Consider the following 27,469-nt stretch of genomic DNA (forward strand, 5'->3'; position numbering starts at 1 on the left):
TATTTTCATTGTGTTCAATTAAGTCTTTATATTTTTGTTTTAAATCAAATAAATCTTTATACTTTATTTTGAGTCAATTAAGTTATTATAACTAATGATTAATTGAGTCAAAATGTCATTTATCATTTTACGTCGTGTGGTATTGACGTGGTATGTTAACATATCATAATGATGTGATATGTTGACATATGATAATTGATAATAAAATAACATGCTAATTTGGTATGATAACATGGTTATTTGACATTTTTCATTCTTTATATCAATGTTATGTTAATGCCATGTGAATATAAAATAATAAGTGATATTTTGACTAATGATAATTAGTCAATCATAAATCATAAGGACTTATTTGATACAAAATGAAAATATAAGGATTTGACTAAACGTAATAAAAGAATAAAAATTTATTTGAATTTTTTTAAATAGTTTAAGAATTTTTTTCAAAATTATATACTTTTTAAAATAAGTTTGATTTGAAAATATTAAAAACTCCTTGACTTGGCTAAGGCTTGTCTCTTTTCAAAATGAGTTTAATTTTGAAAATATTGAGAACCTGAAATATTCATCCAACAACGCTTTATAAAGTTTGATGTTGACTCAATTGGACCTAACAATCCTCGTGCCAGCTAGATTGGGTTTGAAAATCTTCTTTCATTTTATTCAATTTTTTAAAATTTGATGAAAAACCCTTTAACTTAATCGAGGCTTCATAACTTGGAAAAAAGTTCAAGTTGAATGGGCTTCTACTCCTAAAAGCCCGAAAAACATGCTTTAATTGCTTTTGCATAATAATTTTCAATTGTGGTATTGCATGGTCAAAAGGATATGTATGCAGATTGCAAGATGGAAAGACTATGATACCTATTGGTCTTAGACTATGATACCTATTGGTCTTCCCTTGCTTTACTCATCGTATTTGCCTGGTACTCACTTGGTCAACATTCTCTTTGTCTTGTTGACAAACACTTGTATGCATTATTTGGTGATGATCTCATGCTTTTGGCATTTTCCTTACTCCAAAACATCTGGTATTGATCTTGTCATGTTGACATAGATTATTGAAACCATCTTTTCCTCATCCTTCTGTAACAAACATCAAAAGATAATTAGGTTTTATATATGTATCAATTCAAATCTGGATTTCAATAGTTCCTATTGATCATTGGGACTATTCTCTCAAAACATTTTTCTTTTTCATTGTTTTTTGAGAAATGATTCCATTTGACCCTTTCAAAAAAAAATGTTTATTTTGTCATTGAAATTTTTTTACAAAATATCTAAAAAAACTCTTGAATTATTCAAAAAATTCAAATAAAATCCTTATTCTTTTATTATATCTAATTAATCTCTTATATTTTTATTTTAAATCAAATAAAATCTTTATAATTAATGATCGATTAATTGTTGCTATTCAAAGTGCAAGTTGTCATTCTATACTATATGGCATTAATGTACTATGTATGTTGACATGTCATAATAATAATGATATAACAGATAATGATGAGATCATGTGGTGTTTTTTACTTTTTATGTGTGGACATAAAATTACAATTGGTATTTTGATTAATAGTAATTAGTCAATTGTTAATTATAAAAATTTATTTAATTTAAAATAAAAATATATAAACTTGATAAAGGTAATAGAAGAATAATTCAAAGACTCTTTCCAAATATTATACCAAAATTTTTTATCTTCGTGACTACAACGGATGCTCCATTGTGACCATAGAAATTTTCTTTTTGGAAACACATTTTTCTCTTCTTGCTTTTTCACTTTCATGAAATGCTCATCTTGCCATGATAAACATTTTGAATTTTAACAACAAAAATTACCGCAGCGACATTGAGGAACCTAGAAGAGAGCTTCATGGGGGTGGGGTTGTTATTGCTTTTCGTGGAAGGGGTCCCTCTGCTGTTGGGGGGTTTTAAGGCCAAATAGAGGTGTGCCAAGGATGTTTTTTAGGTTGGCTGCTTCTGTTTGTTACGGTTTCAGAGGTTCGTCTTGATGGTGGTTGTTGGGTTGGGTGGCTTGTGGTTTTGCATCTTATGGAGCTGTGGGATTCTCCTTCGTTGGTGGCTGAACTGTTGAGCCGGTGGCGGCTTTGATGGACAAAACTTTTTGGTGCAGAGCTGGTTTTCTATTTGAAGACTTCCCTTACTCTTCGTGGTGGAGTTAGTCTTCTCTTTGAAGACTTCTTTCTGCGTTTAATCTCTTTTGTGTATATGCTCATCTCTTTGCTAAAGCTGTAGGGACAGTCAACTGAGGAAACTACATTGTCGGGTTGCGAAAGGATGCTGCTTCTGATGGGCTGTCCTGCTGATACAGGCTGCCTTTTTGAGATTTTTAGGGTGCTTTTTTGTTGTTTGTTTCTAATAGGTGGTTTGGCCGTGAAAAGTTAGTGGCAGAGTTTTCGTTTAAGCTGCCAAGTTATTGTTCCTGGGGAAACTTGTTCTTTTTTATTTGGGTGGATACGATGGGTCCTATGTTCAGTGACGCTACCAAAATCGTGTTGCCTAGTTTGTTCATTTTGAAAATTGTACAAACTTCTTTCACCTTCACTAACCATTTTTTTTTTTGAAAGTGGTATTTTATTATCCAGCCATTAAACCTGCCATTTCGAGTCTAAAGTCCTTCATTAACTGAAGACTCTTAGTGGCATATGGTTTGCCTTGACTGGTTGAAAACTACATAATTACATCCAGCAAGCTGCCCACTTAAAGAATGGCAGCAACATAGCCCTTTGGAAATTTCGGAACCTAAACAAAGCTGTCCTAGTTTTAATTAACAGCAATAAAATTTCACTGTGGCTTGCCGGAACATGAAGTTGAGCCACACACAAAAGTAACAGCTGATACCAGGGCACAATGCAAAGGAGAATGGCGTGTTTCTCCACATTTCCAAACCAAGTCGACAAACACCAGTAACCAAGAGGTAGAGAATCACCGTAGCCAAAAAACACTCTTAAAAGAGCCACCGCCATTCCACTCAACTAAAGGAGAAGGAAAAAACAAAGAATCTTCAAAGCAAACAGCGGATGAAAACTGCCCTGGCACCACCTTTTCTCTTCCAAGTTGAATCAGCTTCCCCCGCCACAACTCCTGGTGAGGGACAATCTCCATCATTTTGCAGTGATCAATCACACAGAACGGTTTCGAAAGGATCAATGCCAGTAAAACAGCTACAGAGTCCTCCGAAACATCCAAGTCAGGCCAATATGTCATGAGAGTCTCTTGTAATCTAATTAGTTAAAGACTTTTTTTTTTGAAAGATGGATTTTATTATTCACAGAACCGATATGCTATTGCTAGTTTTTAGTTGTAATTTTCAGAGACTTTCATTGACATGAAAGATCGACTTGGCAATTAGTTAGAGACTTGAAATAGCATGTTAGTAATAAAGTTAATAAAAATCATTTTTCATTTTTAAAAAAAAAAAACTGTTTTATCTATTATTATTACATCTGTTTATTTAAATTTCCGAATGGAAGTAAATCAGATGTTTAAAGTTGTGATGACTTGGTAAAATAAAGCTAACGTAGATTTCATGTTTAAGTTGTTGAGAAACCTGAAAAGCATGGCATAACAAGAACCTTATCTAAAGCCAATCGGTTGAAAAGTTGAAACATTTCTCCACCCCTACCCTACAAAAAAGTAAGTTAAAGCTGTGAGTTTCTTTCAATTTCTTTTTCCTCCTTCATGGGGTTGAAAGAGGGCACTAGAATTGGTGCAAACACTAATAATAGAATATCTTGTCATTTCAGATAGATGCTGTGACCAAATAATACGAACTTTTTCTAATAATTAAATTTCCTGTTAACAGGATATTGGGACCTGTAAAATTTGTTTTGTTGAGGATATTTTTCTCCTCTTCTTTTCCATAAATTATCCTATATATCAATAATGGAAAATTTTAACTCCACGATGAGATTTAAAAGTTTTGTTACATGTTCATTAAGTTATAATACAGAAATTTTGCATACCAAAAATGGTTCAAATCCCCATTTGCCATTCATGATCGGACAAATTAACTGATCTATTCTACAAGTCTCTTGCTTGTTGCAATAAACTTTTCAAGGCACACTATCATGGTCCAGACATTAAAAAACTATACACTTACAAAAGAGACTGCATTAATACCAACTAATGTATATGATGACATAAAATACCCATTGGACCGTCTTTATTTTTTTAACATTCAAGTGATCAAAATAATAATATTTATAAGCATTAGTGATCAAAATGTTTTTTTTCAAAATTAGATAACCAAAAAAAAAACTTGAAAAGTTTAATAATGAGAATGATAATTTATTTCTTGAATTTTTTTATTGTTCTTAAAGTCAACTATTCAAATAAGATTGTAACCAAATCCGTAATAATATGAAATATTAAAATTCGAAATGACTGAAGTTGAAAGATCCAATTCCAACCGCCACTGATTTGCTTACCTCTAGCTAGCAGCTACTGATCACTCTCTGTATAATCTCACAATTTATCTTTGGACAAACTTGCAAATGAAAAACAAGATATCAGAGTGAAATTGGGGGAGTAAGAAACGAGAGTGATTTAATTCTCTGTTTTACTTTGTAAATTGCAAAATTATGAATAGATTCGTCATGATTTTGAAGCCTTTGACACCGGCACAGTCATAAAACGTGTTTGGAATGACATAAAATTCTGTGAATCCCATTCTGTTTAAAAAAGGGATGAAAAAGCAATAAAAGGGATCCGGGCGAATTTAAATCTCACTTTATTCAAATAATTAAGTACACAATTTTAATATATGTTTGTCCCTTCCTTTTGTGTTTATGCTGTTTACTTTTTACATGATATAAATTGTTCTTTTGGCTATGGAAAAGAGCTAAAAATTTAATTACTTATAGCAAAAGCTAGCTTCATTTGGCAGACCTTTACTAACGAATATTTCCTTTTTGAGTTGTGTTCCACAGTTCCACACAATCCTGAGAAATCAAAAGAACTATATGCATGAGATCAGCTAATATATATATCAAAAGGTGATTTTATTAGTTTCAATGATTCATATGTCATTTTAAATCTCTTGCTTATTACAATAGATTTTTTATGATACATTGACATATGATCCGAGCAATGAAAATCTGTATACTTCCAAAAAATTCATACAAAAATTCATTGACGCTGAAAATCATGAAACCTAAACTCTTAAACTTGAAACACAAAAAAGGATAAAGAGTTACATGCCCCTAAGCAAAAAGATGAGCATAGCAATGTTACAAAACAATGTCTCGAGACAAAAAGTGAGACACAGCCCTGGGGTACAGACCAAGCACACAGATCCAACTGATGAGACGATCACAATGGAAAAAACCGAAAGCACTACCCCACATAGTTTACAGTCAAATATGTATTGAAGATGCCTTGGTTTGTATGCATGAAAATTGAGGTAGACATACTACAATTAGTATACTTTTTGAAGGCATATAGTAGCGGGAAAAATATTGGGAAACAAATGCTTTATCAAATTCATTCCACATTTTTTCCCCTTAAAGCGTATTGTTATACTATATATTATGCATGATTTTATTATTCACGTAAATCAACCACATGTTTTGATATGTGAGTGTCACCTATTTGGTCACATATTAATATTTATGTGAAAAAAATTCAAACTAAAATTATAATATTAATAGTTTTGTGGCAAGAGTAATGGGATAATTAAGTTAAATTGTATAGATACACGAGGCAACTTATCCGTACAACAGTAGCAAGCATTCCTCGCTCTTTTTTGCCCAACTCCAAAAACACGTCAACTTTGTTAGGAAAGGAGCACTCATCTACGCACTTCGTCTGGTCATTAATTCGGACATCACATCAAGCGCCTAATGGTCAAGGGCATAATCTCTAATGTGAAGAAAAAGAGAAATAATAAATGTGACTAAATAGTAATATTTTTTGTTTTTTTTTATTATTATTGGTTTTTGTAATTGTCATGATAATATCTCTGCACATCTGTGAGGGTCCTGAATAAATGAATCGATAATTTGATACATTGTAATAAATAATGTAGTATGTCATAGGTTTAACTTTTCCTTTTTATGAACAAATATGGAATAAATAAAAACTTATATGTTTAGGTTTAAGTTTTCTTTTTGGTGAAGAAATTAATTCTCGAGATAAATAAATTGTTTCCATTCTCATAAAATGCAATAGGTGCAGTTTACTTGTGTTTTGTAAATATGAACGCCTATGAGAATGGGAGAGTGACATGAAAAGAAAGTGAAATCTGTGATTCCTTTTTGATGTGGATGAAGCTTGTTTTTGATTGAGACAAAATCGGCCATGGAGTTTTGACTTCAGTATGAATAAATTTGTTTACAACCACCAGCTCTATATCAACCTCCAACAAAGTACTGCAATTGGCACCACTCATTGCTGCTGACAGTGGCACCATCTATTAAGTCACAAGGAACAAGTGAATCGACCTATAAAAGCTCTCTCTGCTGATCCAGTATGGACCTCTAAGCAGAAGAAAAGATCCTGAAAGGAACATAAGGTGAGAAGAAATCCGAGTTGTTGGCTTGTTGCTATCCTAAAGTAAGTATTTCTTTGGATGGAAAGAAAACAAACAAAATGATATGATTATGATGCACCACTAACAAGAATTTCTGCATCTTGCTCTCTAATTTCACCTCCAACAGAGAAAAGCATATGCTTTCTGATCAAAAGTTCATATCCAATACAGTATTTATTAATTGGTGTGTCTATATAAATCATTTCAAGTACTCTGACACTTGTAGTTGAAGCCTGAAGGTAGTGAAGAAAATGGGCTCAAAGAAACCTTTCCTGGTGGCCCTGCTGGTGCATGCTCTTTCTTCTGGCATGATCTTACTCTCCAAGGCAGCATTCAATATGGGTATGAGCACATCTGTGTTTGTCTTCTACAGACAAGTGGCTGGAACTATTTTCTTAGTCCCTTTCGCCATGATTTTTGAAGGGTAATGAGTTTCAGTTTCTTTATCTTTTTTGATAATGGTTCCAAGCAACTATTGCCCACTTTTCTCTCTTCCTTGTTTTGCATCCCAGGAAAAACGCTAAGCCACTTTCATTACTGACCTTCTGCAAGATTTTTATGCTTGCTTTACTGGGGTATGTATGGTATTGCAAGATTTTATACGCTAAGCCAATTTCATTCTGCAAGATTTCCTTTCTGCTCGGAGGACGAATATTAATTTGCTCATGAATTTTTTAACTGTTAATTTCAAGAATGAAATTCGTCTGAAATATATGCTTCATTTGTCTTTCCGATATTCAGGATTACCTTAACCTTGAACCTTTACGGGGTAGCTCTCATTTACACATCTGCGAGTCTTGGTGCTGCCACGATTAATTGCATTTCCGTCATAACATTTGCCTTTGCAGTTTTACTCAGGCAGGTGCTACTAACAATTTTTTTGCATCTTATGGTTTTGCCTTGCTTTTATTGTTTATTTTTTTCATTTGCTTCTTTTTTATTTCAAAATAAAAATAAAAATTTGAACTCAATTTTTTGAATAGGAAATATATACACTTATTATTAAACTAATGACATAGTTTATAATTTCTTTGATGTCAATCAGTAAAATTAAGCAATGAATGAGGAAGAGATTAAAATGTTCTTCGAATATCTCTAGAATAAGTGAAAGAATAGTAATCATTATTTGTAAAGTTAGTGGAATTTCATTAACACTAGCATCATCTTAGAAAATGAGATTCTGGAAATCATTAAGAATATATAGATGTCATACGTACATGCACCTTTTAAAGTTGTGCACTAACTAATATAATGCATGTAGCGACTTAATGGATTTTTATAACATTGAATACTTTTTTTTCGAAAGGTATAAAATTAAATACTTTACTCTAAAGTTTTAAATTTAATTTTTTAATATTTAAATATTTAATTCAATAATAAGTACTGTATGTAATACTTTCCTTTCATTTCTTCTTATCATTCTAGTTTGTTTTGTTCGTCTTTCGTACTAGTAATATTTATATTATTATAAGTAAAATTTTGGTACAAGTAGTTAATTGAAGTAAATTTCTTCAAAAAGTTATTACTTTAGCAATTAAGCTTGTACTAAGGATAAAATTTAGGCAAAAATTTTTTGGTTAAGTTGGCGAAACTTCCTATTTGATTCCTATTTGAATCCCTGCCTTTAATGTTCTTTACAAAAAGGTTTAAGGTGAATATTATGAAAATTTGTGTGGCTCAAGAACTAAACGGATCCTGTTTCAGACATGGCTCCAGCTATATTATAGGATTCACCCTTCTTGGCAGTTGGCACCGAATTCAAATTCTTGCTCTCTCTCTCTCTCTTTTTTTTTTTTTCCTTTTTGATATTCAAAGAGACATACATACAGAGTCATAGAGGATTTAGAGTTTAAATCTCTCCAGACTTTTTAACTGTAGCAAAAGAACTAGAAATCTTTCGAGGCATTGACTTGTCCTGCTCATTGGTGACTAGGATTTATATTGCAATCAGTTATTACTCGCATAGACAACAGTGTCAAAGACGTACGTGCAGTTAAATTTTTATTCTCAGACAGCTCATTTACACGATGGGTTGCCTTGCAGGATGGAAAAGGTGACAGTGAAAACTGTCCCCGGCATTGCAAAAGTTGCAGGTATAATGGTGTGCATGGCAGGCGTTGTTACTCTAGCCTTTTACAAAGGTCCTGTCTTGCAACCTCTATGCCATTTACATTTCCAACCTCATAGCGGCCAAGATCACCATGCTGATGGCCAGGCTTCTTCTGGCAAAAAATGGATTCTAGGATGTTTCCTCTTGTTAGTTTCCTGCATATGTTGGGCCCTGTGGCTTGTACTTCAGGTAGCCCCTTGCACTCATTAACCAATTTTCTTAAGAATTCTCATATTCACAGTTTTTGCTTTAATAATCAGGTCCATGGAAAGAGTTCTTAAACCTTAAACACCTAGTCTTGAGAAATTAGAAAAGGATTTTTTTACTCTTTCCCTTTTATAAATACGGTCTCTGTTTCAGTTTCACCTTTTTAAAATGATGTCTAAAGTTTAAAATCTAGGACCCAGGTTAAAGAACCCTTTTTTTTTTCTTTTTTTACCCTGTCATATGAAGAAACTTGAAGGCCTGCGCATAATGAAAGCTCAATAGTAGATTTTACCATCCCTCTAACAGTTGTTATCAGTATCGTTGAACTGCTTCCACAATCTATGAAGTCATCCACTAGTGACAATGAAAGCCACTTATAATTGTCAATTTGATGGTTGTAATTTCATAATAACAGGCTCAAATTTTGAAAAGCTACCCTTCCAAGATTACTTTCACAAGTATTCAGTGCCTGTCAAGTGCAGTTCAGTCATTTATTGTTGCTATTGCTTTGGAAAGAGATCCTCACCAGTGGAAGCTGGGATGGAATTTTAGACTACTCGCAGTAGTTTATTGTGTAAGCAAAGAGAAAGCTTCTACTACTACTAATTTTCTAAGAGAAATCTATCTTTTGAGTGATGGAGGATCACATAAATGAAAAAAAAGGAAAAAGACATCAAATAGTTAAAACCGATGTTCTCTCTCTTGCTTCTGCATTTTTTACAGTGATTTCATTTTTTAAAAAAACATTATTTTACTGGTTGCATTAATCTGTAACAGGGGATTTTCGTGACCGGTGTTGCACACTACTTGCAAGCATGGGTGATTGCAACGAAAGGACCAGTTTTCCATGCTGTGATGACACCATCGAATCTGGTCATGACAATTCTTGGCTCAGTGTTTCTCTTAGGCGAGACCATTAATCTGGGAAGGTAAACTATTTTATCTAAATGAACTTCACTTAAATTGTGAAGAATGGACTATTCATGAGTGAATTTTCGTTTTGTTAGTCTAGGGAGGAGAGGTTTAAAGTTACTACTTCTTATGTAAGTCTATCAATTATTTTGATAAAAAAAAGGGGAGTGGATGATAATATTGTTTTCAAGTTAAAGAAAAGAAAGCTAAAATGTCATATGCCTTTAAATTTAAAAAATGGGGTATGTGACTATATTTCTTATTGTGGATGTAGTGTTTTGGGGGCAATCTTGTTAGTGATAAGCCTTTACAGTGTTTTGTGGGGAAAGAGCAAAGAACAGAATATGGATAATAATCTGGGTTGCTTACCGGTTCAAGCTCAAACAGACCGTAGTACACAAGTGAAGGAAACACCAGTACTTAGCAGCAACCCTCGGCCATCATTATCTATGTAACATCCATGTTCTTTGATGTGTTTTGCGTATCTATTATTTTATCCCTGCCTTTTTGTAATTGTGTTATGGTTTTGGACAAGCTGCTTTGTTTCTTCTTTTCTTGATGTTAGTTAAGATTCTTAATCCCTTACAAATTATATAATTTTTAAATCAAGGCGAAAATAATAAGCTATACATTAAGAACTCTATCTTATCTCTCTTCGTTAATCTCTTATCACTATAACAAAATTGAATTTTAAACACATTTCTTTAAACGATATATTTTTTTATAATAAAATCTTAAAAAGTGTAACTATTTAAATTTTTAATTTTACTTTTTTCACATTTAGTAGCAATATAAAAAAGTGTAATTTTTGCTAGTATGTGCAATTTTTATAATTACATTTTATTTATAATACATTTACAAATTTATATAGTGAAGTTATATCTATAAAAATGTTCTAAAAAAATATAAAAAAATTATTAAATATATTTTTAATAACATATTTTAAAAATATACTGTCTTCAGTCAAATTTATTATAGTGTATTCAATATTTGAGTTTGAGATTTCTTAAACAAAATCTCAAATTTAAAAACTAAGATGTTCATGAAAACCAATTTTATTAATGTCTCTAACTAATTAATATGATATACTATTAAATTCGAATTTAATATGATAACAACCCAACATGGTCTTTCAACAAACCAGCTATGCAGTCACAAAAATATACAAAAATAGAAGGAAATTTCGTCCAAACATTCATAGCTCAAACATAGTTTACATTACCACCGTGCAAAGAGCATTTTTTTTTTTCCTTTTCACCAAAGCATCCGTAAAACTAACTAAACTCATAGTTTTCAATGGAGCATAGACATGCATCAATGTTATCAAAGATCTTTCTACGGACCCAAGGCCTCTTGCGTGGCTCATTAACTCAAGATGGTGCCACTGTCGAATCAGATTCGATCACCAATCTTTTTCATGTCTTTCTCATCCCATTGAGAGGGAAGTTATAAATATTTGTAAAGCATGTTTAACGGTCATTAATTTCGCAAAATTTGATTCTTGAATGTTAAGTGAATCAAACAACAGTTCAACAATCGAGCCTTCTACATCAAGAAGCATTCCACCATATCTAGTCAAATCCGGTTTACTTTTAGTGGATCCATCCATATTAAATTTGAGTTCATTGGATTGAGGTTTGTCCTCATCAATGGGCATTGTCCTACTATCAAACTTCTAAAATTCCACCCACCACCTAATGTCATCCACCATTTCATTTACCACATAAGCTTTCACCTAATATAAAGATCTTATTTCTGTCTTATTAGCTAGTTTTTATTAATTTTTTTTGAAATATGATTTTATTATATTAAGTCTCCCTGTTATCCAAAATCTTTATCTAATTGATAGACTTCTACTGGCATTAGACTTGCAAAAAGAAGATATATACACTTCAACAGGAAAATTACTTCACAAGTTTGAGCAAAAGGTATAAAACTGTGATCTCTCTACTCTTAGCCTAGCGACAAAATCAAAGAGAGCGAGAGCTCGGAGAAGCCATAGCTCGGTAAAACGACCACAGTTCCCAACAAATGTGGAGCCTAAGGAATAAGGAATCATGTCTAAACAAAATTCAAAACAAAGCATGGCATCCAAAAGAGGATCCGAACATGAGCAGTGACAACTCAAAAATCAATGCTCAATAATCACCACCATGACCCATAACAAAGGTTCCTCGACGAAACCATCCAAAAAACAGAGCAGTGACCCATACCAGACAAGGAAGCCACCAGCAACAAGACTGCATGTCCAAGGATGTAGGAGATGGTTGGAATCTCAAAGCATCAGACAGCACACAGAATCCCCCGAAGCCATTCAAGTCCTGGCCAAACCAACCAACGTCCCCGATGAAGCATGGTGGTATACATGTTGGTGTTTCCTTATTTGTTAAGTCAAAGAAATTTATTAAGCAACTATGTTGTGGAAATTGCCCAAGAATCAACAAAGATAAAATTCAGAGAAAATAAACAAACAGAAAAACACAAGAATTTACGTGGTTTGGCCTCTTGCTTACGTCCACGGAGTGAAACTGTTCTTCTATTATTGAGAATTTAAAATACAATAAATTGACTTTTATGGTTCCCCAAAACAACCTAAGATCCCTTGCACACTCTTCCTCAATAACCTCTCAAGAACATTCACTCAAACCACTCTAGCTCCACTTAGAGCAAAAGATAGAGTTACAAGATGTTCCATCTCTAGAGCTCTCAAAGCATTACTTACAATTCTAAAGCCTAGAAATCCACTTTTATAGTATAAAAGTCCAAAGTAGAATGTGATTAGGATTCGATGTGGAATAAGAAGTTTAAAATCCCATACAACTACTTAATGTTGTATACAAACAAAAATCCTAATCAAATAAAATCTAGAATTCTAGTCAACCTAAAACTAAACAAATCTCCACCTTTGACTTGAATTCAAACTCTTTAAACCTCTTCCACTAGTCGCACCTTAATTGTAACTTCCTAACTCCACCTACTTTTCAACACCTTGAACAACTCTCCAAGCATAAGATTTTCTAAATCATTGACCTTTATAATTACCACGACTACACATACCAAATCAAGTATGGTCCAACACTTGATTCCACAAAACGGCTAATGCACCTGTGTAGCCGTCAAGTTAATGGCACTAATTGACTTCGGAAAGGGACCTCGACAACCCTTCCAATTCACTACTGGCAAGATTTTTCGTCCTTTCATCATCGTCTACACCATGGGAACCTTTCATCACCTCCTCGGCAAATGAAATCTCACTTTGGTAGCTACCATCCCCTGTGCATTGTTCCCATCCTTTCGAGGCCTCAAATTCTAGATGATACAAGCCATTATGCAAATTCCCCCTCATCAAGACCGTGTCGCCTTGTGTGACTTTTACGACTCCATCACAAGTAGAATATCCATACCCTTTGGAGTCTAACAGACTCAATGATATTAGATTCTTACGCATCTTTGGGACATAGGCTACACCACCCAAAGAGCGCACAACCCCATTAAACATTTTGATTTTCACCACTCCAATACCCATGACCTTCACTATTGACTTATTACCCAAAGTCAAATTCTCAGCCACCCCTTCTTGAAGTAAATCAAAAAAATCCTTTTGATAACATATGTGAGTAGCAGAAGCAGAATCTAAATACTAATTAGAATTTGCATCCATATTTTTTGAAATTGTAAGAACATCACAATCATCACCTTCAGTAACGAAAGCAAACTCACCTTTGTTCTCGTTACTTTCATCCCCTTTTATAGGACAATCCCTTTTAATATGCCCATACCCTTTTCATTTAAAGCATTGAACATTGTTGGATCTAGACTTGCCACCCTTAGATCCTTTACTAGTTGACTTTCTCCTATTAGCCTCAATTACTAATACCAAGCCATTTGGATCTCTATCCCATTCTTTACTTTTCTTTCGGGCTTCACAAGACATTAACGTTACTTGTGCTTGTTTTAACATTATTGTATCCATCCCATAAATTAGAGATTCCACAAATACCTTATAGGAGTTTGGAAGCGAAGCCAAGAACAATAGTATATTTTCCTCTTCCTCCACCTTGACGTCAACCTTCTTCAACTGATCAAAGATTCCATCGAATTCATTCATATGCTTCATAAGGTCTCCATTCTGCTTCATCTTTAAGTGATACAACTTTCGCCTAAGCTGCAACTTGTTAGAAAGACTTTTCGTCAAGTAAATTTTCTCTTTAACTTTGCCCATAATCTTAGAGCAGAATCCTCATCAATAACATGATTAAACACATTATCTCCAATGCAAAGCCGAATAGTGCTCACACACCTTTGCTCCAACTCTGCCCATTCAACATCCTTCATGTCATCTGGTTGCCCTTCCTCATTTCCTAGCAAGGGGCGCATTAAACCTTGCTGTACAAGGAGATCTTTCATCATTCTCTGCCACTGCGTGAAACTAGTCTTCCCATCAAACTTCTTAATTGAAAAATTCACAGAACTAGTAACTTTCGACATCCTTGTTGAATCTTGAATTTACCGAACCTGAAGCTCTGATACCAGTTTGTTGTGAAAATTGTCCAAGAATCAACAAAGATAAAATTCAGAGAAAATAAGCAAACAGAAAAACACAAGAATTTACGTGGTTTGGCCTCTTGCCTACGTCCACGGAGTGAAACTGTTCTTCTATTATTGAGAATTTAAAGTACAATAAATTGACATTTATGGTTTCCCAAAATAACCTAAGATCCCTTGCATACTCTTCGTCAATAACCTCCCAAGAACATTCACTCAAACCACTCTAGCTCCACCTAGAGCAAAAGATAGAGTTACAAGATGTTCCTTTTCTAGAGCTCTCAAAGCACTACTTACAATTCTAAAGCCTAGAAATCTACTTTTATAGTATAAAAGTCCAAAGTAGAATGTGATTAGTATTCGATGTGGAATAAGAAGTTTAAAACCATACAACTATTTAATATTGTATACAAACAAAAATCCTAATCAAATAAGATCTAGAATTCTAGTCAACTTAAAACTCAACAAACTAAGATGTTACAAAATTAGTAAACAATTAACAAAGCAAAAACAAAATTCTATGCAAATTCAAACTCGAAATCTACTTGAAATTACCTAAACCCGAAGTGACATAACTTGCCCAATCGCCATGAAGCTTTGAAATAAATCTAATTCCATCTCTACAATTCCTTGAAGTTTTGAAATAGTGAATTTCTTTGAAGAGTTGTATATGAATGCGTGGATTCAGCCTCATAAACTTTTGAGCTGAAAATAGAGGTTGGAGCTTGGTTTATTTCTGTTTCTTTGCCATGAAGAGTCTTCAAATTTAATGGAAGAAGACTCCTTTTGGCATAGCAGCTAGCTTTGGGCAGAGCCTGAACTGTACAATTACAGAAGAATCAAGCTGCTCAAAGAGCAATTAGCAGCATCCTCAGAAAAGATAGCCCGCAAAACAAAAATTGAGTTCAAGCTAATTTAATAAATGAAAAAAGAAGAACAAAATCTGACAGCGACGAGGACCAAAATGGTTTTCCTAAATAGAGAGGTGAACTATTCCAGTCGTAGAAACTGACAAAGCAGGGCCTCAAAACCAGAAAGAATCTCGCCCTGAAGCCTCCTAAAAGCAGTCATCTCTCTTGAGCTTTCCTAATAGCCATCAAAACAAAGGTCCCCCTGCAAGCTTAATCACCCGCCTCCTATCCATGATCTGCACTCATCTCTATCAAGCTTACCCAACAAGACATCACATCTTCTTTGCCATCCCCATGCTACCAGGAAAAGGCATCCGACAGCAAAACCGGATCATCCTCATGAAGCACGACATCACACATCCCTCACCCAGCATTTTGCCTCTGAGCAGGAAGAAGAGGCATCGCGACAAATCAAGAAGCCATCATTTCAGCCAATCCAAAATTCACAGAAAGAAATCAAAATTCCAGCTTGAAAGTGGATCAGAAAAAGAAGAACTTGCTATACCAACAGGACATCGCAGTCGAAAGGGACGTCACGCTCCGGCAAACCAACGCTCCTCAAATTCAAAACAAGCAAGAACAGTAGACCTACAATGTATCCAAACAGAAATCAAGCACATGATTCCAGCACCCGAAAATGGAGACACTCCAATCAACCAAGCCACAAGAATTCCTCAAAAAATGGATCCAAAAACAGAAGACCACAGCCGTATAGACTCGATCAACATTCCTTAGTGCAAAATCGGCAAGAACAAGCTGAAGAAATGATAAGGGCATATAGAAGCCCTTAAAGGACACCTGCTCATGAAGAAGAATGGACACCAAATCCGTAGATCCCAGCAATCCAATCCTAATCATTCACATTACAGTCAATCATCAAAAACTCTCCACCTCTAAAGCCTACGTCAAAGATAAATCGTCTCAAGGCAGCACCAACTAGCCTTCCCATCACCAGACCACAAAACACATGAACACAAAGAAGGGCATCCTCATCACAAAAAACATACACCCAAAAATCCCATGAAACAACAGTTTTTTTTTTCTTATGTATTTTTCCCTTTCTCTTTTTTTTTTCTCTTTGTTCTATATATAAATAAAATTTTTTTCTTATCTTTTTTTTTTAAATTTTTATAATGATATAACTACCTAAATTCCTTAACGGAAAAGGCTAAACCTACACTTAGGGGTGAGTAAATGGATGGATTGAGTGATTTGATCCGTCATACGTAAAGATTAAATAGATCAAACATTTTTAGAAAATCGATCAAAATCGACCAAACATAAAAGACGATCAAATCGACCAAACATAGAATTGGCTTGGTTGGTTTGGTTTTGAGCCAATAGATCAAAATTTTATTATTTTTTTAACAAATTATAATATTAAAATTTATAAACTTTATCAATAATTATAATATATACAAATTATGTATAAATTAAATATAGGTATATATAATATATTACTTTATTATATATATGAAATTAATTACACAATTTATATATTATAATATTTTAATTTTTATATCAAAGTTTGTATAAATAATAATTAATTATAAACGATATGTTATAAAAATTAAGACAATAATTAAAAAAATTATTAAGTATAATCATATAAATAAAGTCGATTATAAGTTACAGTAATACTTATATATAAATTAAATATATATATATATAATATTACTTTATTATGTATATATGAAATTAATAACACAACTTATATGTTATAATATTTTATATCAAAGTTTGTATAAATAATAACCAATTATAAATAATATATTATAAAAACTCGAGTGATAATTAATAAGATCATTAAGTGTAATCATATAAATAAATATTATAAGTTATAGTAATATCTATGTATAAATTAAATATATATAATGTTTATACAATTAGATATATTTAAAACATTTTATATTATGAAACATTACTAAGGTGTAATAACTATAATGTATTAATATATAAAATATTTACTATCACATATTATAATATTAACATATTAATTATATCATTTCAAATATATACTTGNATTATATAAATAAAGTTTTATTATAAGTTATAAAAATACTTTTGTATAAATTAAATATATATAATATATTTATACAATTATATATATATTTATAACATTTTATATTACGAAACATTAATATGACGTAATAATTATAACATATTAATATGTAAGACATTTACTATCATTATTATAATATTAACATATAAGTTATATTATTTAAAATATATAACTTATAATTTCATATTAATACAGATAAATAAATAAATAAATAAATGTATATAACTAAAATTAAATTGCTATGATTATGATTTGTATACATATATATAATAAACGAATATCTTTTAAGTATATTATTAATTAAGTTTACTATCAATTCTTCTTAATATATATAAAAAATATTATAAAAAATTCATTTAGTTTTTAAGGTGGATTGATCTACAAATTTTAAAATTGAGAACCGATCAAAAAATCAATTGAACCAAATATTTTAAATTAATTACACCAAATCATTTTATTCAAATCACATTTAATTTGAGTAGGTAATTAGTCGAATTTGATTTTGTTCACCTCTACCTACACTTACCTTATTGAGCAGTGAACCTTCTTTAATTGTAAAGTGATTTTGCCCTCACTAGGTTTCCTATGCCATTAAAGTTTTTGACTAATTTGATTAAAGATTTATCATGATATGATCAATGATGAAAGAATAAAACTAGCTTTTTTTTAAAAAAAAAAACTTAAAAAGAGCAAGCTGCAAAACAATCCCTCCGTCCTCCTAATCTCTCGTACGCAATGTGATAATGGGATCTTTGAAAAAAATCAGCGACCCCTCCCTCATCAAACTCACTCTCCCCGGCACACCTAGGCCTTGTTTTGGGCTTTTGTTTATATCTAAGATAAGAAGGACTAAAGCTACAAAATTTGGGTCCAATTGTTGTTATGGGTTGCCTATACTTATATTTCAGATAGTTGTCACAATTTCGGCCTCCCTGGCCAGCACGAGAACACAATGTCCTAATTCGATATAGCAAGGGTTAACAGTTGATTTATCCTCAACGTTTTTTCTTTTTAGTTTGAGTCATTTTGAACATTGGGAAGAATTTGTAGCATAATGTCTAGTTCTTTAACTTTCTTTCTTCTAATTTTAGCCTTGCCTTGGACAGCCCTAATTCCATGGCTAATCAAGCCAGCTACGCCCAAAACGACTGCTACGGTATTGTCATTAACACAAAATAATAAACAAAATCGAATTATTGTCCATTACGCTTTTTAATTTTCTTCAAGTAAAAACTGAAACATTAATGTCTTTCTACTACTTTACATCATAGAGGTTATGGAAAATTTGCGAATCTTTTTGTTTTATATTTTGTCTTACAAATCATGAAAGACAAATACGGCAGGCACCTTCTTCCATCACATTTTTATTTTCGGCCAAATCTTCTATGATCGTCCAAACTAACAATGGATGCGCAAAGCTTTCCCCTTTATTACGTGCCTAACTCTTGCATTTCTCATCATCAACGTGTTCAATACTCAAAACCACCTTGAAATCGACTAATATTGTCATGCAGAAAAGATCTTCATGTATCAATTCAAATTGACCTATCAATCCATAAATTAAAAGAAAAAGGCTGTTTGAATTGTTATACATACCACAATCACCAGAAAACACTTTTATCATTACCCATTCTTTAATAATGGGGACGGCTTCTTAATTTCCATTATTTTTAATTTATAGATGAATGCTACATATGCATACGGAGGTGATGGATATATTGAGAAATAATGAGCAGAAAAGTAAGAAAAAGGAACCAAACCCTTTTTCTTTAGCACAAATTTAATATAAAGCTACAAGTGGACGGTTAAAACAAGAAAAAGATTACAAGCAATCATGACATTTGGGCTTTGTTATCAAAAGCAAATAAGATATATAATTACCTATATGATTATAGCCAAGGGCCGCCCATGTTGATTGTCATAGCGACACTTTCCAAGTCCAAAAGCAATAAATTAATTGGCATGGGATCCATAAGAACAACGTTACTGCATGGAAATTAATTTACGTTTTGGAAATTCCTTACTCCCTGGTCTTTTGCGACGACAGCATGCAAATTTCGTCATGGCTCTGATGCAAAAAGAAGTAATAATAAAGTCCTAGTATTATTGGAAATTTATGGTTCAATGTTATTGATTCGATCTTTTGTTGTGAACACGACTATTGGTCTCGAGTTATCAACATCTTGCTTTAACGTCCAAAGTTGATTTGTGAACATCAAAGTATTTTTCACAAGGCTGGAAAGCAAGACCCTTATTGAAAGACACATGCCACTTTATTTCTTTGTGATTCTGTGGACTTTGTGAAATTAACGCACTCTTACTTTCAAGCAGTGTCAAGATTGTTTGGTCCAAGGCCAAGCACATGACCATTGTTGGATGAAATTATTGGGCTTGGGAATATTCTTTTACTCTTTTCTCAAAGGAAATTCATGCAAAATCTTACAAAATTAATTGAATTTTGTTGTTTTGTACGGATACACATTGCCAAAATCTACAACAAGTAATTCGAGTCATGGTGACTTTTTCATGTTCATTGTACTTTACGAGAACAGCTCTTTAAAGCATTATTGATTAATGATTGAAGTGCTTACAACAAATTCAACTTAAAACAGTACATTTTTAAAATATGTTATTAAAAATATTTTTAATAATTATTTTTTATACTTTTTAGAACATTGTCGTAGATTTAACTTCATTATATAAATTTTTAAATGCATTATGAATAAAATGTAATTATAAAAATTGCATACATTAACAAATGTTACACTTTTTTATATTGCAATTAAATGTGAATAAAGTGAAATTAAATATTTAAATAGCTGTATTTTTTAAGATTTCACTATAAAAAAATATGTTACTTAAAGAAGTGTGGTTAAAACTTAATTTTGTTTTAGTGGTCACATTATGTGTTACTAAGCTAGAAAAACTCTGTTCAAACTACCTTCTTTTCTCAAAAAATGAAATTAGTTGCTTACAAAAGATTTTCCCATCTTTGGCATGGTGGAAGATAAATTTGATTGAATTAACTTGATTCATATGAAAGTCAATCGTAGGCTTTGGTTGTATAACGGGAGTTAGATATCTCTCTTATTTCATAAAATCAATTATAACCAATTAACTATTTATAAGATTGGGATAATAATTTAAAAAATTAATCAAATATTTATAAAATTTGGATTAAGATATCTCAAAAATAATAGGTATCTACCTCATCGGTTAACATTCCTAAATTTACAAATTCCAGAAGATTTTTTTTTGTAGTTTTGTAATGTTAATAAGTATTGAAAACAAATTACACAGCAAACTAAAGATGAGTATTTTTTGTTCAATGCATATTAATATACAATTAATTATTTAATTAAAAGCAAAAAGGCAACTTATTCCTTATATGGTATTAGTAGTACTCATCATATGCCACCCACCCAAAATATTCAGGAATATCATGTTTCTTTTTCAAAAAGAATCTTGCATATTCTTTTACCGAAGAAAATAATTGCCATAGAAAAAAAAAGATGCCACGTGCAAAGATTTGATAGTCTTCGGCTTGTATTTGAACGTAATAATATTATGTTCATATCTTGTTGTTGCTCTGATTCGGACAAGGACGTGACCCTCAAGCGTATTGAATGCACGTTTGATGGCTTTTTCTGACTTAATTGGCATACTGTTCAATAAAATTCGTACAGATAAAGGGCTCTTCCTTTGTTTTTCTTCTCTCTTCCTAACGTTAATTGAATTAATAAAATTGGTTTAGAAGATTCAACCAATAGTTTGGGATCACAAAATTGGGTTGGAAAATTTTTTTGCTATTTATTTTTTACTTGCTTAATTTAAATAATAAAAAGCAAAATTTTCAATTAACCAAGCAAATATTATATCATGTAAAATTACAAAAACACTCTAACTCTATCTTATAGAAGTCAACAAAATGGTGGCTGAAGACCCTTTGCGAAAAAACCCTACCCGTTCCCTTCTGGACGATAGATCCAAGAAGAAAGTTAGGTTAAGAAAGGAGAACAATGATCCACTATCTGCTAATGCTTCGTTGACAATGCGTGGTAACCACTCTTTTAAAGAGGCGTTAATGCAGTCAGAAAGTGATGGTTTTTTGTTGGAAGGAAATTTGTTATTGGATGAGGAGATGGAAAATGGTAACGAGTTGAATGATAACAGTGAAATGGAGAACACTGATGGAGTGGATGAGCTTTTGGATGATTTCTGGGTTGAAATGGTGAATGACATGCCCTCTATCAAAACATCGGATAGGAAATAGGAAGAGCTCATTAAACAATGACAAAGATCGATGATAGTTAAGATGCTTGGTCGTCCAATTTCATATCGATGGTCATGTTATAAAATAGTGGCTTTATGGGCTCCTAAAGGCAGGTATTTGGTTGTGGATTTGGATGACAAATCTTATTTGGTGAAATTCGCTAAAGTAGGTGATTACCTTAGAGCTCGCCCTCTTGGATGGTCCTTGGATGATTCAGAGACACTATCTGATGGTCAGGCCGTGGTCACCAAATTATGTGCAAGGTTCAAAAAATTTGCCTGCAGTAGCAACATGGGTAAGGTTTCTCGGGATGCCACTGCATTTGTACCATAAATCCATATTACAACAGATTGGTTCTATTCTAGGTCGTTTACTGAAAATCGATTACAACACGAGGCAGGAAAAGAGAGGCAAATTTGAGCAGATTCCTGTGGAGCTCGATCTGACAAAACCATTGATCCCAAAATTCTATATTAAGGGCAGAATGCAAATGGTGGAATACGAAGGTCTCCCTAGGGTTTGCTTCTCTTGCGGAGTGTATAGGCATGTATAAGAAGAATGTCATAAATTTGGTGAGAACCAAATGAAAAACATTCAAGAGGATCGGTGTTGTAAAGAACAGCATCAAAGGGATCGCTATTCAAACCATGGATGCTTGTTTCCAAGAAGAAGCTTAGAGGTGCTGATGGAAGACATATTGCTACAACTATGGCTAGGGTTAATAGTAAGACTGGATATGGATAAAGATTTTAGTATTAGAGGAAGGTTTTGGTTTTGATAATTTACTTAATGATGGACATAAGAATAGTGTGAAGATTAATTGGAAAGTAGAAATTTCCGCATAGGCGACCACAAAAGAGAAAACAAGTCCCATTCCCATGATCCAGAAACCTGTTGGAAAAGAGAATAATAGCACCGAGATGGAACAGGAAAACAATGGGGATGAGTTTTTTGTGGATGCAGAATTGATAGCTAGGCTAGAGGATATTTCGAAAAAGAAAGAGAAAAAGGTACGTATCACTGAAGATGAAGGTATGGTTTCGTTCTCATCACAAAAGTCACAGCATGTGGAAGCAGTGGTTCAAGAGAGATTGTTGGATTCTATAAAACACTCTACTATTCTTATAGTAGATAAACAAATAGCTAACAAATACATGAGGTCGTCTTAATGCAGATGGATGATAATGTTGTTAGGGCAGAAAAACTTGGTGGCATTATTATCAACAAAAAGAAATATAAAGCTCCGAAACAAAAGATGTTCTTTCGTCCACAAAAGGTCTCTCTTAAGAAGAAGGCTAGGTCGAAAAATGTGGTTTCTTCATCTCAATCTAATGTATTATCCCAAATGGTAGGAGGGGAGGAGACAATAAAAAGTAATCGATTGGATTGAGAAAAGACTAATTCGGCAATGGAGTTAGTTGATAGTTCTTCTAAGAATAGCTCCATGTTGGTAGAGGATAAAAATAAGGGTTTAAATAACTTATGAATTCCTTCACTTTATTTTTAATTTTTAATTTTAATTTATGGAATTAAAAATTTTAGTTTGGAATTGTCAAGGTGTAGGTGATAGAAGGTTTGTCAGGGTGATGAAAGATTTTGTTAATCAGTACAAACTTTCGATTCTTATTTTAATGGAACCTAGAATAAGTGGGGTGGCGGTAGATAGAATAGTTGGTGCATTGAATTTTGATATGTCACATGAGCAGAGGCATTGGGTTTCTTTGTAGGTACTTAGGTTTTGTGGAAGAAATGTGTTCACTTTTCAGTGATCAGAAATCACTCCTAGTGTATACATTTGGCTTTGAAATGCCCAACAGGTTATAATTGGTTCCTATTGGTAGTGTATGGACACCCTAATTCTTCCATCAGATGAGCTTGATGGGATGAACTTTCTGAATTTTCAAAAAGAGTTAATAGACCGTGGTTAGTGATAGGTGATCTTGATGCATTTTTATTTTCTCATAAGAAGGCGGGGGGCTCATAGAGAGGCAGTCGTCCTTGTTTAAAATTTCAACAATTTGTTATTAACTTTGATTTGATTGATCTTGGTTTAAAGGTTCCTAAATTCACATGGAGCTGAGGTTTAGTTTTGAAGAGGATAGATAGGGCATTGCGTAACACAAAGTGGTGGCTTTTATTTTATGAAGCTATTGTTCATCATATGCCCCATGTGCATTTTGATCATAAGCCACTATTAGTCTCCTTAGTAGACAACTAGAATGTACATGTACAGGCTAGCTTTCATTTCCAAGTGGCTTGGCTTGCTCATAAGGAATTTAGCAATTTTGTTCAACAAACGTGGCGTAATTTTGGTGATCTTGAAGCTCATATGTTGAACTTTTCTGAGAAAACTCACCAATGGAATAGGGAGGTATTTGGCAATATTTTTTTACAGAAAGAAACGGTTGCTAGCAAGATTGGGTGATGTGGAGAAGACTTTAGAACTTAATTTATCTTGGCACCTTCAAGAAATGGAGTACAGTTTAAGGGTAGAGTATGAAAATGTGTTTCGCTAAGAGAGAGCTTTTTGGTTGCAAAAGGCTGGGATGGAATGAATCAAATTGGGAGATGGAAATACTAAATATTTCCATCTTAGAGTAACTCGACGAAGAAACAAATTGCGTTGATTCCACTTTACCCCATCAGAGGTAAGTTCGCTACACTTATTGATGTTGATTATCTTAATTTGGTTAAACCAATTGAGGGGAACGAAGTACATGATGCCTTATTTGAAGTGAAACCTCTTAAAGCCTCAAGAATTGATGGATTCTATGCATTATTTTTCTAGTCGCACTAGTCTATGATAGGACAAAGCTTGATTACCTACGAAATTGAACTAATTGAAATTATTTTGACAGCCGACCAAACTGATTGAACTCTTTGGGACAACCGAACTAACCAAAATGTACTTTGATGAATTCGATTTGACATGATTTAAACAAAAATTTTTCAAGTTTCTATAATTTACAAAATCGAAATATATAACATCTAAATTAAGTAAACAACTAAACATTCAAAATCCCACAAACATAATCAAATTAAGAAATTAACACAAACAAACATAAAGAAAAAAATTTTAAGTAAATATTGATCACATGGACATCCACATGGCATAAACACTTGCCTTTCTTACCATGCGAACATCCAAGCATCTAAGACCACTTAGTTTTGCCATGTGGACTTCCATGTGACATTGAGGTGGTAAATTCCAGTAGAATTAAATAATGATTGACATAATGGATTAATTTAAAATATTTTTAAAAACTCATAAATTAAAAAATTGAAATTTAAAATTGAGGATAAAAATAAAATATTATACAAAAGTCATTGTCATTGATATCTGATATAACTTACTCCATATTCTTTTATTGAAGTTAGTAATTTAAAAATTAACGTAAACGTTTTAAAGTGATTGATGGTGGATTTAAACAAGGGTGAAACGAAATGAAAAAGAAGAATCCAAGAATTTAATCTCTACTTTATTTAGATTAGATACCATTAAAAATGGATTTATTTCAAATAAAGCAAACCTCGCCAGAAAAGGAAATGGAAAAGAATCATTTGTTAAAATCTTAGTGCTTCAGGCATCTGTTGAAACAGGAGAAGCATCATGAAACAGTCTTTTGAACATTTATAGTAACATTGCCAAATCTATTTTAAATCAAAACAAACATTAAAGAAATAGCATGATAAAACCAAGGAATGGGCGGCCATTTATACCAATTATATTCCATGCATCGTGTCTGCCATCACGAAGTACAGTTGTGGCTCGTTAGAGGGAGACTGTTTTTTTTTTTAAAAAAAATGCATAGAAGATAAAATAATTATGTTTCTGAAATTCATATACTTTTCATTGTTGAAAGTTGGTTGGTAGATTTCCTTTTTATTTTTTTAATTAAGGGAATATGTTAATTTGTGGACACATATGTGATATGTCTATAGCTTTTTATAGTATCCTCTTGGTGTCGAAGGTGTTGTAATCCTTCTCATTTACAAAGGCGTTAACAACATAAGAATTCGATCTCAAGATTATAAAAACATACAGACCATTGACTGTAATTATATACACGCACATTTAATTCTTTTTGGTGATAGAGGAAGTAATGTAATCCTTAATCTATGAAAGAAATATACATATTTTACTTTTCAAAAACAAAATTGTAATCCTTATAAAAGGTGTTAATGACAAAAGAACTCGATTTCAAGAGTTAAAGTCATCCGATCTTAATGCAAATTCCTTTGGACCGCCCACTGAACTGTTTGCTTGGATCCCACCTTAACTAAATTATTTAATTCCTTGTTGGTTGTAGAGGAATTGTAAACCTTCTCACGCATTTAGTTGCTGCTGGCTTGAAAGTTGAAACCTCCATCTCGAAGATTTAAAGACGTCCAAGCTGCTGCTCTCTTTGGCTTGGGATGCCGATCGACCACTAACTTCAGTTACGTCAAAGTAGCTAACCCAAATTATTTCTTCACCAAAGAAGGGAATTCACCTGTGGTCCAGCAAATTGAACGTGCATGAGGGATGGTCACAGTGACGCATGAGGTTTGCTTATCTATCTTTAAAACGAAAGTGACAATAAAAAAAGAAAAGAAAAGAGGAGATCATAGATAAAAATCCAGCTGAAACATGGGGAAATTTTGTCATTCCATATATCCACGGCATCCTTGTTCAATACCTTGGCAATTATATATACAATATTCCACAATATGAGCACAACTTAACTAATGTTGATTTGCCAAAATAAAATTGGAATGCATGCAGTGCATGCCAAGTCCACAATTTTAAATACGTGACTCATTTAATATTGCAAGACCACCAGATGTTGCAAGTGATCAAAATGCTAGTAGCTTTTCCAACTTTTGACATAAGTTACGTAGCCTAGAAAGGGTGAATAATGGTCCGAGATAACAGTGGACCAATCCTGTATACTTTTGTTCGTTTAAGCTTAACATACAATGGAATTTATGGTCGGTGTGAGAAATAATTGACATATTGAACTTTTTCTTTTTTTGAGACGCGCAATTGACATAGTGTACTTGATAACCTTAAAATCAATCTTAAACTTTTTTTTTTACTTCAATTTTTTCTCACTCAGTTTTTAGAACTCAATTGATACTTCATTAAATTGAAATTTGATGTATCCAGTTAAAGAGATTAAGGTTCTTGAAACAAGAAAGTTGGCCAACATATGCACAATTCAAGATAACATGAAAATTTGATGTAAAATCAGAAGTTCTGGATCTCCAATATCTAAACAAAATTCAACTGAAAACATCATAAATTGGCATTTTCAATTAATTTATTAATTATTGATGCCTATATATGTTTTCAACTTAACAACGAAGTTGGAGATGATGGTCAAGATAAGTTCATCAGCAAGGGCGGAGGGTAGCTAAGTAATACCAAAAATTTAAAAATATTTTATTCATTATATATATTTTTTAATTAGGAATGAAAGATAGTATAGTTATTAGGACCATGGCCCCCCAAATAAGTATTATATATTTTTTAATTTTTTTAAAATAATTTTTTATTTAATAATTAATATAAATAAAAAATAATAAAATGATACTTTAAATCCTACTCAATTTTATCCTAATTCTTAGGTTTCACTATACTTCTTTCTCTCTCTTCTTTTTCTCTTTCTCTTTTCTTTTGTCTTTTTATTTTTTACTTTTTGAAAAGCATTCGATAAAATTTCATTACTTAATAGATGTGTACAAAACCTACCTCATTTTGGTAGTATTGCAACAAAAACATATAGGACATTTCCCTAATATGAGATAAGCTGCATATAATGAAGCAGTCTAGCAGCAGAAACAACCAAAGTTTAGAGCCATTTTCTTTTGAAACACATGGCTCCTACACAATCTCCATATAAAGCTCTCTAGTTTA

General features: G+C 32.6%; 1 protein-coding gene across 3 annotated transcripts; it reads left to right on the forward strand.

The window, feature by feature from the left end:
- Positions 6,370 to 10,386, forward strand: LOC18611740 (WAT1-related protein At5g64700). 3 transcript variants are annotated; one of them, XM_018120391.1, is made up of 8 exons: positions 6,370 to 6,532; positions 6,790 to 6,974; positions 7,063 to 7,125; positions 7,292 to 7,408; positions 8,594 to 8,849; positions 9,283 to 9,441; positions 9,645 to 9,796; positions 10,054 to 10,386. In XM_018120391.1, the coding sequence occupies exons 2-8, from the start codon at positions 6,802 to 6,804 to the stop codon at positions 10,232 to 10,234; spliced, it is 1,101 nt and encodes a 366-aa protein (XP_017975880.1). In that variant the 5' UTR covers positions 6,370 to 6,532; positions 6,790 to 6,801; the 3' UTR covers positions 10,235 to 10,386. The 3 variants fall into 3 exon arrangements, with proteins under 3 accessions (XP_017975880.1, XP_017975889.1, XP_017975885.1); XM_018120396.1 differs by lacking the exon at positions 6,370 to 6,532 and adding an exon at positions 6,544 to 6,573; XM_018120400.1 differs by lacking the exon at positions 9,283 to 9,441.

Source organism: Theobroma cacao, chromosome 1 (assembly GCF_000208745.1).
Source record: "Theobroma cacao cultivar B97-61/B2 chromosome 1, Criollo_cocoa_genome_V2, whole genome shotgun sequence".
Taxonomy (NCBI): domain Eukaryota; kingdom Viridiplantae; phylum Streptophyta; class Magnoliopsida; order Malvales; family Malvaceae; genus Theobroma; species Theobroma cacao.